The sequence below is a fragment of the Gallus gallus genome, chromosome 1, assembly GCF_016699485.2.
Source record: "Gallus gallus isolate bGalGal1 chromosome 1, bGalGal1.mat.broiler.GRCg7b, whole genome shotgun sequence".
NCBI classification, from domain to species: Eukaryota; Metazoa; Chordata; class Aves; order Galliformes; family Phasianidae; genus Gallus; species Gallus gallus.
The window spans coordinates 129,349,890-129,364,255 of record NC_052532.1 but is presented as its reverse complement, the minus strand read 5'-3'; the positions used below and the strand labels follow the sequence as shown (position 1 = coordinate 129,364,255).

Here is a 14,366-nt window from a genome sequence, read left to right as displayed (position 1 = left end):
GCTTTCAAATGTTATATTTATGTGCTGGATAAAACAGCTTATTGCAGCACCATTCCTCCCAGTCTTCTTAACTCTTCTGGTATGTCCAAAACCAAAATCTCTGCTATTTCAGGTGTCAGCAATATTAGAGATACTAATCAATTCCATATGTTTTATTCAATTTCTCTTTCCTAGAAGTGCCATCAACAGTCATTTCAGTCACTTACAGTAATCATCTAGACAATAATTACAGTTATGCTGAGGTTTTCCTGTCAAAAGTGTGTGTGGTGTTTTGTAATAGGGAACAGAACTGTCTTCTTCCTCTGTTAGTGAGATTTAAATATATTTTTTGTGGTTACTGATTGCTGCAATTTTTGATTTATATAGTAAATAAAAATGGACACTTGAATAGTAATGAATGCAGTTCTGGGTTGCCAGGAGATACAGACTATATGTTTAATGATAATTTTGTTTTTACATTGCAGTAGTCTGTATTCAAAAGCCACAGGAGTAATTATCAGTTACTTACTGGTGAAAAAGGTGCCAAAGGATTTTTCCATAGAAGAGGCAGCAAATATGGCACCTTCAGGTCAAATTCAGTCAGATATTTTTGGACAGAAATGTCATAGAAATGATCAAATCTTGAGAATAGAAGATAACTTTAGTTATCTTAGTTAGTACTGGAGCTCTCTTGGGTTCTTCTTTTCTGAGAAGATGACTATAAAGTAAGAGGAGCACAAAACACTCCTGAGAGGCAGCCCAAGGCTTGTAGAATGAACTTCAGGTGAAAGTTCAAAACACATGCCATCAATCTAATCATTTTGTGATATCATTACGTAGCATATACATACCAGTTTCTCCACAAAATTTGTCTGTAAGAACAAATTTGTTCTTACACTGTTTGGGCACACCTTCATCTTTTCATCATGTGCTGTAGGAGAACCAGGTAAGAGAAAATCCTGCTGTGTCTTCTGGAGAACAGCTCATTGTGTAGCTACATGGTATTTATAAGAATCTAAACTACTGCCTGACCAGAACATTTTTTTTCTCCAGCTCACACAATCACATGCAGCAAGAAGCAGCACTGAATATGTTAGCCATGGAGCTCTATTAAGTAAATCACACAAACACTGGAAATATGTATTTTCTGTTTTGTCCAGTCAATTGAAGAATTCTAACTTGCTAGGAGATAAATCAGAATCTGAATTTCCTGTCACATATCATATTTTCCAAAATAAAATTTCTGTAAATGATTTTATCTTGCAGCAGGGACAATGTTGTGGTAGCTTGCATTTCATGTATTGCTGTGCTTCCTCTTCTTTACTCTAAATGTGCACGCTTACTACATAATAACCAATGACTTGCATTTCTCCACAAAGAACTTCCCTTTCATAACTTTCTCACATTTTTATACCTGTAAGACCATAGAACTGATTATTCTGGAAGAAGTCATGATTGCTCCTTAAAAGAGTGGTCCACTGAGTGTGAAAATGCTGAAACACTTTCTCTCTGAGACACACTTAAGGTAGTAATATCCTGAGGATTTTCTCTATCCTTTCTAAGAAAATCGTTGTCCTGTAATCTCCACAAACACTCTGTTTTCTTTTGGATTCAGTACAAACACTCTGCATATCTTTTCCCCAGTTCTTCTTAAAATTGACACACTGCTTCAGATGCAATGTTATGCTACTCTGATTGCAGGTAATATGCATATCATATATCATATATATAGCAAGAGAAAAAAGACACTCTACCTGGTGGTGAGTCTCATCTGTTGCTAACCAAATTGTAACTTTATCTGTAGGACCTGGGAAGGGCATGGTTATAAATTCCAGGAATCTATACCTACAAGAGAGCGATACAGATACACAACTCTAGAATATATGCAGGAACAAATTATTCAGTAATATTTTGCAATAGATTCATCTGAAACAGACACCAGGTGTCAATTTAAATGAGTAAGAAACTTAAATATAGAGAGGAAATATCCACTCAAACAGAGAAGAGTCTGTGGTCTGAGTGAAAGATTTGTTGTGAATGTAACCAACACATCTAAATTTAGGTGGTCGGGAGCTGCCTAATAGACTCCAGAGGTACTGAGCTCATTCCACGGACTAGAAAGGTGTCTTGAATACTTCAGTGAAGACTGTAGGTGCCAAAAAAATAATTAGTTAGATGTTTGCATTAGGCAGACATCTTCCATTTCTAAGGCTATTCTACTCCTTTTTGTTTCATCACAGACATTTTGCTCAGCATTTTTCCTAGCTCTTCTTTCACCTCACCAGTTTTAACTTGCTAGAGTTTTAAAGGGATTGTATGGATATGCACCTGCATTTGAATTCCAATAAAAACAAGAGCCTGTGGCATGTTACTATGCTTACAGCTGGAAAAATGCTCCTGTTTTCATAGTAAAAATACTACCTATAAAATGTGATTATCAAAGGGAGAAACATAGAGGACAGGGGCAGGTGTAGTGTCAGAAATGTCTTTTAATTCCTTTACTGAAATCTAGCATTATTCAAGTTGAGTGAGAGTGAAGTCTGCACAGAACCATGAAAATACTTTGCGCTGTAACAAAGGGTTATATGTTGGTTTTCAGCACTATGTAAATTTACCACAGAAGAAATCTACCAGCTGAATTGATCTCTTGAGACCAGAGGCACTTCTTATTATTTGACCAGAATATTGTTTTATGTTTAGATGCAGGTGGTTTTTAATTGCTTTCCTTGTGCCAGTGGAAACATTTTATGCTGTATTTTAACAGTTTCATATCAAAATAAAGTATATAGTAACTTCTTTTATCCTAACCAGGAACTTTATTTGGCTTTCAATTAATTAATTAATTTACTTTTAACACTACTTCCATTTTGTATCACACCTTCCAGATACTAAGGCATCTTGAGTTATCAGCTTATCCTGATTTATTCTTTTTCCAGTTCAAGAAAGCCTTCTCTGCTCTATCAATAGGAAATAAAAGTAGCTGAGCAGGAAAGTAATGGTGTGGAGTCTTTTGGCTGCATTAATTTATGGCTGGTGTAGGGACACTAATGCTACAGCAAAGCAAATTACTTCTGTCAGCCTGACTTTCATTTTTTTACTTATTTCTTGTAAGCTGTCTGAGTTAGAGGAAAGGAATGCTCTAGGCAATACCCATGAATTATGAAATGAAGTTGGGCAACATGGGAAATGCAATTCATCTTTGGTGTGATTAGTGTTGGTAGCTCAGAATGCAGAATCCATAAAACCATGGGGCAAAATCACACTGAGAGGAGTAGTCAGGCTAGTGGCAGAGATACAGCTGAGAGGAGCTTATGAGACTGGAGCTCCAGGGACAGTGATGGAATCTGTGAGGTGCCCAGTAACAGCGTATTACTGCACACCTCTGATAAAGCAATAGCTGTTGCTGCACAATTAACTGTTTTCTGTAAGTAATAATTCATTTGAAAAGATCTCTCTTACACCAGAAAATTGTATTATCTGTCAGAGACATGTATTACCTTCTACACACATATATCAGCAAACTTCCAAGGAAAAACAGAAGGCTGAACAATGTGAGGCTTAGCAGTATGCTGTCCACAGTTTTTTCTTAAAAAGAAGAAATGATAATGTTAATAATATGGGAAAGGGTAGTTCATAAATTGATGAATTATATATTAATGACTCATAAATATTTCACCATTCCTGAGCTGCTACAGATTTAAAGAATCTTTTCACCAAGCTTTTTCGAGGAAACAGGGGCTTCTAACTTCAGCATTGTTCTTTCCTTCTCCTTTAGCCCTCAGCCTTGCTTCTACATTGATCCCACATTTTCCCCATCTTCTCCTGCACCAGTGGATTCCATTCGCTCCTTTCCCCGGATTTCTGCTCTCCTATGCTGGGCATGGCCAGTCCTTTCACTGCATGCTTCCAGACAGCCTGGATATCAGGCTTGTCTGTCTGTCTGTCTGTCACTGACACTCATGCTGTTGCCCAAGCTGCTTCTGGATTCCTGCTGTTACCACCTCTCATCTCCACACACCACCAGCCCTCTGCCGCTGCCTGCTCACCCCATCACAGCTGTAACTGGTTTAAGGCAAAATGAAAACAAAATCTTTTTGTCAAAAAAAAAAAAATATATATATATATCTCTCTCTCTGAATCAAAAAGCAACATATTTTTTTCATTAGATTTACCTAAAGAAATGCAAGCAAACATTCTGAAATACATATCTATACTATTCAGAAAATATTACTGTTTTGTACTTTGTATTCCTTCCTCTAGAATAACCCAATCAAAAATGCATTTTTTTCAAATTATGTTTTTGTTCAATACCTGGCTTTAGAACCATGACTTTGAACTAAGTACTTTGAAGAAAAACAGGAAGGAACAGCTCTTAAAATGTAGTAGTCCTAGGACAAAATGGTTCTATGGCCAATCTAGATAAAATTCAAAGAACAAAATGGTTTGAACCCATTTGTGGTTTAAACAAAAATATGAAATTTCACAAAATTAATGTGAAAACAAAAAAAAAGCTCTCAGACCTCTGAGCAGAAAAACCTTTATGTTCTACTAAAATACAAAGCTATTCTCCATTGACTTTAAGCTGAAAATGAAGTTTTTCCCTTGTCTTTCAGGTTGAGTGCTCAGAAAACGTGTTCTGGACCATGTAATATTAATACTTCATTTTGAGGTGATCTGCATCCTTCTGCTGGTAATCCTATATCACGTACACACTCAAGACAAGAGGAAGCAGTGGTCTCTGTGTCAGCCAAACCACAAAAAGGTTTGGTCCTCTTGGTTTCTTTCTTTGTTTTGGAAAGGTGGAAGACAAAAAGCACGCATTCTTTTAGTTAGGTTATTTTATGCTTTGGGGTTTTTTTGTTTGTTTGTTTGTTTTTCAAATGCAAATGCTTTAACTCAGTCACATACAACAGTAAATTGAACCAAAACAATTGGCTTGGTCTGCAGAATTCAGAACACCTCTGAATTGCTATTAACTTCAAAGTGATCTATGAATGCTCAGAAGCTCCAAAAATTAGACCAATTATTTCAAGTTTCTATATATGGATAAAGCTGATCAAACATTTCTCTTTTAGTGGGAAGTTTCTATACTGAACAGTTCAGTTTAAATTGTCTTATTTTTCAAGGGCATATGCTAATTCTGGTGGAAAATGAATATGTTTCCCATGAGAAAATTAACAAATTCTTTTCATGTCAAAGGAACATTTCAGAACAAATATTTTAGTTATGTTTTGAATTATGTTATTTCGTTTTGATGTATCAGCTTTTTAAGATGGAGAATGAAATGTCTCTGAAAAATGCACTCTTAAAGAAATGTATTTTTTAGATGAAACATTGGAGTGTCACATGGAATCAGAAAAAAAAAAAAAAAAAAGGAGGTCAGTTCATGTTGCTTCAAGACTTTCAGCAGAAAAACTGACACATTCTGAAATAAAAATACCCGATGGAAGTTTTGGGGTTATTTTTCTTTTTGTTTTGTTTTGTTTTGTTTTGTTTTGTTGTTTTCTCTTTCAGTTTACTCCACAGAATGTCTCAATCCTTTAGAATCGCTGTGTCTAAAAAATTAGGTATGGGGCTTCCATGAAATTACCATGAATTATACTACTAATGACAGACTTTAAAAAAAGTCTAGGCAATATTAAAATGCTTCATAGCATCCATTTATTATATATTTTCCCAGTTAAAAACAGCCCAAATCATCTCAGCTGAATACAAAATAGACAGAAAACCCTCCCTAAGCACCAAAGGAGATGTTTAAAAAGGTTGCCCGAGTCTGTAATCCCTCAATGTAATATACTCCATAGATTCATATTACAAAAGCCACTGATCCTCTCCAAATGCAGGAAGGAAGAATGGAAATTGCTGTATTACATAAACTTGTGCAGAGTTACATGCTCCAGAGGCAAATCAACTTGCTGCACCAAACACATGGAGATATGACATATTATAAGCAATGGCAGTCCTGTCTACCACCATCTTTTCTGAAGTAGAGAAAACAAGTTGTGATTGTTAACCCCAACAACAGCTGTTAAGGAAGCTGGGAAAGCAGTGGTGTTGAAAACAGTTGAAGGACAGTCGCAGCTACTGAAAGCAAGGTTTTTAGGCTAGAATTAGGATGAGTGACTGCCCAGGTCCATTTCCTTCTTCTCATGAGGGGCTAGCAAAGAATGGGTAAATCTACATCTCCCCACAAGGAAAAGCCCTTCAAATTTCCCCTCCCTCCACTGTCTACACTTCAGCTAAAGTGTTCCCAGCCTGACATAAGGCTCCAGGCCAACTTCTGCTGGCCATGCTACTGACCAAGGCTCATTTTCACTTCAGTGAGAAGAAATAAGAATTTCTGATGGACAATTCAAATCTCTGATAGGTGGAACTGGATCCTCTCCTTCATCACAGTGAGCAGATGGAACTCCTCTCTCCAATCACTTCAGAAGTGAAATGCTTCTGAAATGAAGAGGGTGAATCTAATCTAACAGAGATGGTAGCTGAGAAGTACCAACAGAACAGCAGTAAGTGGTGAGGCATCTGACAGAGTAGGCAGGCAATATTCTATAAACTCTATAACTGAATTTACATTCAATCCACTGCAAAAATAGCAATGCCTGTCCTTGTATTTCCTGTCTCTTCAGATAAGCACGTACCTGAATCTTAACGGATCAGAAAGGCATATTCCAAAATAAATACAGTCTGTTGCATTAAATATTTATATTGTATTGCTTTATTAACAGCAGTATTGAACATTTTTACATGCCACCATTCAGAGACAAGTCTGTGCACCACTTTCTCTACCTGAATATTGAGTGATATCCATCCCACTCTACTACTTCCCTTTTACCCAACCTGACATCATGAAGCTACTGTATCTGGAGGCATTTTTTTAACCATGGAAAGTACCAGCTTCCCTTGTTAGCATACAAAACTTAAAATCTAGACATAGGAGCTGAAGGAAAAAACGTGGCTTTTGTTTAATTTGTACTAAAGTGAACAGTAGGAGTCAGGGAATGTGTACTTAAATTAGAGCTTAACCACTTCTTATCTCTGTCAGATGAGAAATTATTGACAGAATCACAGAATGTCAGGGATTGGAAGGGACCTCGAAAGCTCATCTAGTCCAACCCCCCTGCCAAAGCAAGAACACCTAGATCAGGTCACACAGGAACACATCCAGGCAGGCTTTGAATGTCTCCAGAGAAGGGGATCCCACAACCTCTCTGGACAGTTTGTTCCAGTGTTCTGTTACACTCACCGTGAAGAAGTTTTTTTTCATATTTATATGGAACCTCCTGTGTTCCAGCTTGCACCCATTGCCCCTTATCCTATCATTGGACATCACTGAGAAGAGCCTGGCTCCATCCTCCTGACACTCACTCTTTACATATTTATAAACATTAATGAGGTCACCCCTGAGTCTGCTCCAAGCTAAAGATACCCAGCTCCCTCAGCCTTTCTTTGTAAGGGAGATGCTCCACTCCCTTCATCATCTTTGTGGCTCTGCACTGGATTCTCCGAAGAAGTTCCTGTCCTTCTTGAACTGAGGGGTCCAGAACTGGACACGATATTCCAGATTATATTCACTTGATATAGTAATAGAAATGTTAGATTTAGTTCCTCAGGACTGTGATTTAATGAATATTATGACATTCATGAGTTTCTTGGCTTACAAACTCCAGCTAAAATCATTTGTAAAGTTGTCCATTGCAGAAAAGGCAGGGAGGTGTTGTGTGCCATTTTCGCCTTCTAGAGGCTATCACAAGCCACCTTAAGAGAACAGCCCTGTGCTAAACTAAGGGCCAAGGAAATACAACCTGTTAATTCAACGACTCTGTTTCCCCACAGCATGTAGAGCTGTGAGACCTGGTGCATGGCATGGATCTCTTTGTACTGCTACAGTACATTGATGCAGAAAAGAGGAGAATAGAAATTAAATACGCTGGGTGATACTAACATATATAGTGACAAGAGTTACACACAGTAAATATATGACAACTTACCATCATAAATAATCACCGGTTCACTCCAATCACTCCAAATCTTGTTTGTTATGCATACCTCTTTCTTGGCCCTCACTTGTGCGGTACATTTTTTTGCTGGCCTAAGAAGTGGATACTCGTATTTCTCTTCAGTGACATCTACAATCTGTGAAAATAGTTTTGGGGGGTTATTTTTTGTGATTTCATTTTGCAGTCTAAATTGATACAAGTCTAGGGATGTCAAATACTATTATTTATATATTAAATCTAGTAAAAAAAAGATTTTCAGAAAAAAAAATGATTATATTCAGGCACAATCTGTCTTTTTGATAGCATGTATTAAAACTTAGAAAATCAAGAAGAGGATGGAACTGATAAGATGGAAGAATGTATCAGCTTTGGTCAAATAGTAAGTATCTGAAAGCACTGATTCACCTTTAATTTTTTTCTCGTGCCATGTGTAGGGTGAATACAATAACAATGAAACCATACGTTCCAAGGTTTCTGTAGGGGCAGTGTGTTGCCTTTGGCTTTCTGGTAGAAAAAAATAATAATAATAATGCAGTTTTCAGCTGTCTAATGCTGAGGATTGTCTATTACTTGAGTGACTACCTTGAAACATCTTTAATTGTGCCTACAAATCAAAGTATGCCACTTCAAAAGATAAAAAGATGTGTTCATAACAGACAGTTAAGACCGTCTACAAAAACCTACAGAAACTGGAGTCAAACTTAGTATCTAGAAGAGTGAATTAGTCACAATCTACATCACACGTATGACATGCCTGTCATACATCCTTTAACAGCTTTTGACCTTTATGCAACAACGTGGAATTACTGACTCAGTTTGTGGCTCACTGTAATCCACAGACCTTTTTTGTTCTGCACGTCTGCCTACGCATTAATTCCTCATTTGGATTTTGCATATTTGACCTATCCTTCCTAATAATGGGATTGTCCTTATTGCTGAATTTTGACTTGCTGATTTCAGATTTCATCATTTCAAATTCAAATCTTATTTTCTGTACTACTTGCTAACCCTCCCTAGCTTTCAGACATCTGTAGACTTTACTCCCTGCTTTTGAGCTCTTTGTATTACAGTATTATTATCTGTGCACATAAGTATTCATGAAGTCACCTCCTTTGGTATTCATAATAGATAAATATAGACTTGCATATTTTTGTCATTATCCTCATAAGTGTCTGTCAACAAATATCTATAACCCTGCTTGTGGATACCCTAGTAACAACTAACACAGAACCTCAGTTGTGCTTCATTCTCCTCCCTCCTATTCCTCCTGTAACATCACTGTATTTTTTTCCTTACCCTTGTCTCCTCATTTTGTACTCCTTGGCTACAAAACTACTCTTTTAATTGTTACTAGCTTTGATGCTGATTTTCCTCAAACTTATTTAAGCCCCCCTCAGTTAGCAAATGCCCTCATATATCTGTTTTGAATTGTTAGTTGACTCTTCCCCATCTCTCCATCCATCCCATCTGTGAAAAATCACTTCTATGCCCCAAAGGTTTTCCTTTCCTACATTTGTATCCTGCAGCTGTGTACAAACCAAAGGAGCAGCAGTGTAAGAGAAGAAAAACAGATGAGGTTTATTCCTTGTTAGTAAAGATGTTTAAGCCTTGGATGTATCCAGCACAGGTTTTGAAGTGTTAGACTTGTGGTTGGTTAAGAAGAAGATACCTATTTGCAGAGGCAGCCTAGAAGGGAACTACCTGTCTTTCTTCTGGAAAAAAGAAAAGGAGGACTGAGGAGCCTTGACATACCCACACAGAGACCCACGCTCTTTTTCCATATGCTGCAATGGGGGGATACGAGATGCGCCCATGTAACTTTGGCAGTTGTCTCCCAGCATTAGTACTGCATCTGAACTGATGAAATCTGTTGTAATTTATGAAGATATTATGTGACCAGTAATGTGTCTACCTTACTGCACAGCTTTTTATTGCTAGAGCACTGAGTATTCAAAGATATAGGTGCTTCAAGGAAAACACAGATTAAAAGGGAGCTTGAACAAAACCACCAAAGTCTCAGAAAATTCACATTCAAGTACACATCTGAACTTCTCAGTATCATATGTTCAGTTAAGTGCTTGGCCTTCTACTCTTTGGGAGTATAAATAAGAAGCTGTGTGAAAACATTTCAACTCTTACTACTCTATAATTTTAAACTGCCAGCTGGTACTGCCACTATACCTCCACCATGCTGCATCACCTCAGCTACAACCCTGTTCTATTTTTTACTGTTAAAAGAAGCTGCCGAAACACTCTGAAAGATTATTAAATATATATAATATATGCAAATAGCAGGAATGATTATTTTAGTTCTGTATGTAGGAATAACAATATTGACATGTAAAATGTAAGCACAGTCCTGCAAGGATTCACATGCATTCCACATGAATTATTCACTGAATAAGACATGAATTAAGTATGAGAGGAAATCTTTGCAAGGCTAAAGCCTGATTACAAATTTCAGGAACAAATTAATATTGCAATCTAAATTAGCAAATATATTTTAGTTTTGAGGAGTACGTTGAGAGCTGACAGAGTTATATTTCTATGGAAGAAAATCACATGCTTTAATCAATACTGTCTTTCTACAATTAATTAATTTTCTGCTAAAATGCAGGGTTATGCAGCTACATTTCAAATCAAGCTTTTTTTAAGTTTCTGTCTAGAAAAGAGAATGCTTTAATATATCTACAAGCATTTTTCTAACAAGATGCTTTTACATGTTATCCGAAAATTCATGTGAGACATCAAGAAAGGAGAGATGCTATCCAGGCAAAAATAGATTCAAAATGCTCTGTGCATGACAGAAATAAATAAATAAATAAATAAAACCCACAGAGTGTAATTTCAAAGGGTCATTGAGGTCATGGGATGGATGAGGGAGACAGGGCCCTCTGGGTCTCTCAAGCCCAGCCCCTGCTCCAGCAGGGCCACTCAGAGCAGGGTGCCCAGGGCTACATCCAGGCAGCTGCTGGAGATCCCCAAGGAGGAAACCCCACAGCCTCTGGGCAGCCCGTGCTGCTGCTCTGTCACCTGCACAGCACAGGAGTGCTCCTGGTGTTCAGAGGGAGCTCCTGTGTGCCAGTTTGTGCCCATGGCCTCCTGTCCCAGCACTGGGCACCACAGAGAAGAACCTGGATGTGTCCTCTTTGTACCCTCCCTTCAAGTATTTATACACACTGATGAGACCTCCCTCAGCCTCCTCATCTCCATGAGGAAAAGTTCCAGCTCTCTGAGTTGTACCTCGTAAGTAAGGTGCTCCAATCCGTTCCTAATCACCATCTTTAATTCATGTAGATGTTTTTCTCTTTTTACTTCTAATGTCCTTTGGCTTGAATCAGTACATGCTTTAGATTTAAAAATTTTTGTTTCAGTAGAATCATCTCAGCAAACACTTAAAAGAAATATGTCCTTCAGTTGGAATAACTCTCTTCATCAAACAAATACTACAGGTATTATAACATTTTAAAATCTTTAACTTCCTTCTGAACAACTCTGCAAATAGCTGAGCATATTTATACAAGGAAAAGGGTAAATAAATCTATATATTATTTCCATAGAGAAGAAGATAACTTCAATTCCAGATCAAACATGGTAAGCAGGAATCTGCCCAATACATATTGGCCAGCATCTTTCTGGCAGAACACATAGGATCTTTACAGTGCAACAGTAATGATCCAGGTTTTCCTTAAGACAAAAAAAAATTAAATGTTAAAGTCCTATCTTTGGACAGAAAAGACACAGAAAGAATGAACTTGAACACTTTTTAATAACATATTCTCCTGGTTGAACTCTCTAAAAAAAGGCTTCTACCATTACTTTTGTTTCTCAGCATTCACAAGTTAGCATCTTTTATCAGTAGTAAAAGGTCAGAAATGTAAGCGATGTTAATGTAACAGTCAAATTAATGAAAAACAAAATAAACAAAAAAGCCCACTTGAACACAAGCATAAATCTGAAGAAGTCGTAAAATATGTTGTTTTTCTCTTTTTGTTGAGAAAGACAAAAAAAATTTGGATTATTTATGAAAGACCTTGGGATTTCTTCAAAGTTTGTTTGAAATTTAATTCCTTTAAACACAAGGGAAGCCTAGTTTTTATATAAATTATGCTATGTGGAGTAAGTGTATTATCAAAAATATGATTACCTTACTGTCTGTTATTTTCACTTGATATTTAAAGCACTTTTTTTCTCCTGAACCAATGGTAGGCGGGGGTTTCCAGTGAATTTTAATACTTCTGTTTTCAAGGGAAACAGAGACGTTGATCGGTGGGTTCAGTTTCTCTGAAAATGAGTACAGAGAGGTTTGTGCACTTTGCGTTGTTTCTCATATTTATGCACATCAGCCCTTGAAACAGACAATTGACTATTATGGAGTTACCACTTGCAAAGAAAGCACTCAGTGAATGAGACATTTTCTTTAAAAGTGTCACTCACTGAATGGCATTCAAATGCCTCAAAAGAAGGGAAAAGATTTTTTCTTCTCGGTATTTTCACTGTGTCTCGTGGGATACCCCAAGTCCTTCTATGAGCCCAGTGATATAATTTTGAAAATAATGGAGTTAGAGCTCTCACTGATGGGATACTGACGGAATGGCAACTAGTGGCAGGTCTTATTCACATTGTCAGGTTTGTTACACATGCCTGCAATATCTATTTCTTCTTGCAAATGAGCAGAAGAGAACTTGCTATAGAGGAATGTTTTTCCTTTGGAGCAACACAAGCTTAGGAGATAAAAAAGGGACATGGACCTCTTGGAATGAGTCCAGAGGAGGATCACGAAAATGATCCAAGTGTTGGAACACTTCCCTTAGGAGGACAGGCTGAGAGAGCTGGAACTGTTCAGCCTGGAGAAAAAAAAGGCTCCAAGGAGACCTGAGAGTGGCATTTCAGTATCTAAAGAAGGGGCTATAAAAAAGAAGGGAACAGACTCTTTAGCAGGCTGTGTTGTGACAGGACAAGGAGAAATGGTTTCAAACTAAAAGAGGAAAAAATGGTACTAGATATAAGGAAGAAGTTTTTACAGTGTGGTGGCACTGGCACAGGTTGCCAAGAGAGATGGTGGATGTCCCATCCCTGGGGACATTCAAGATTGGGCTGGACAGGGCTCCAAGCACCCTGATGTAGATGTAGGTTTCCCTGTTCATTGCAGGAGGGTTGGACTAGATGACATTTAAGGGGCTCTTCCAACTCAGACAATTCCACCACTACTACCGTGTTCCCATCATGAAGTGCAAGCTGTGCAGTGGCCATGTGTTCTTTTCAGAGAGGGAAAGTGAACTGGTTTGGAAGCAAGAGGCATATTGGTTCAAAGGGTTTTAGCATTTGATGTAGATAAGCAAGCCCACAGCCACTTTCTAGCATGGAGTCTGCTGAGGCACTGATCTTGGTACAGGTATGTGCAGGGTGTTCAGGCAGCAGGAGGCCTTCCCAGCTGATGTTGCATTGTCACAGAGGGACAAACCACAGTTGCAGTTCTCTAATCAGCCCTGCTAGCAGAGACGTGTTCACCACAAAGCTGTGGGACTGGGCTGGTTGCATGGCAGCAAGTGGTGCTGAATGTTTTCCTGCAGCTGTGGCTACATGGCCCTGTCTTGCTCTACAGGAAAGTATGTCATGCTGAGGTTCCCTTTTTGGCTTTTATTTTGCCTTTCCCATCTCGAGGAGTTTAATCTTGGAGCAATGAGAGGGCTCCACAAAGTCAACAAAAGCATCTATACCAACCTCACCCTTGTCAAGTTGTTCTGTTCTGCCTGCCCCCAAATCTGACCCTACTGGAAGTGACCAGAATTCACCTTACAGGTCAAGTTGCACCACAAGCCATGAAAGGTGAGGAAGGTAAGCAACGTGTTCTTTGTGTTCAGCCTCCAAAGTGATAAAGACATATTTTTTACCTCTGTGACATTTTTCCCAGAGGATATCAACCTGTTGTAAGTGCATTGAGGTTTGGACAAGATGATCTTAGAGGTCTTTTCCAACCTTAAACGCTATATGATTCAGCCATTTAGACAGCTAGGACCGAGTTGCCCTCAGCTGCCCTGTAAGCTGAGGGTAAGTTTGCTGGATGCCATGAAACTTTTGCAATGTATTTTAGGAGTAAGAAGGGTTCCTGCTTGGCACTGGGGCAGGAGGGGAAGCTGCTGGCTTAACCAGCAGTGAGCTCCTCCAGGTTGGCTATGGAACACCTAACACAGTGTTCCTGCAAATTAGTTCTTCCCTCCTCATTTTTTTTTTTTTTTCTGAAAGAAAGATTTTCTTGAAGATATTTTATTTTGCTAAAACAGAACATACTGCTTTTAACTACTTCTGACTGCAGTGTAAATACTAAGGTAAAGCCAATTATCCTAATGTATGAAAACACAGTAAATCAAACCTAGCTCAGAAGAG

At 38.2% G+C, this 14,366-nt stretch overlaps 1 protein-coding gene across 3 annotated transcripts in view; it reads right to left on the bottom strand.

Moving 5' to 3' along the window:
• The window catches only part of LOC101749641 (interleukin-5 receptor subunit alpha-like), a 44,471-nt gene that overhangs the window by 7,292 nt on the left and 22,813 nt on the right, over window positions 1–14,366 (bottom strand). For all 3 annotated transcript variants that reach the window (XM_046906092.1, XM_015277736.4, XM_015277737.4), the window contains 4 exons: window positions 12,127–12,263; window positions 7,971–8,115; window positions 3,477–3,564; window positions 1,734–1,824 (listed from right to left, as the gene is read on the bottom strand). In XM_046906092.1, coding sequence (XP_046762048.1) covers window positions 1,734–1,824; window positions 3,477–3,564; window positions 7,971–8,115; window positions 12,127–12,263 — 461 coding nt within the window. The remainder of the gene's footprint in view (window positions 1–1,733; window positions 1,825–3,476; window positions 3,565–7,970; window positions 8,116–12,126; window positions 12,264–14,366) is intronic.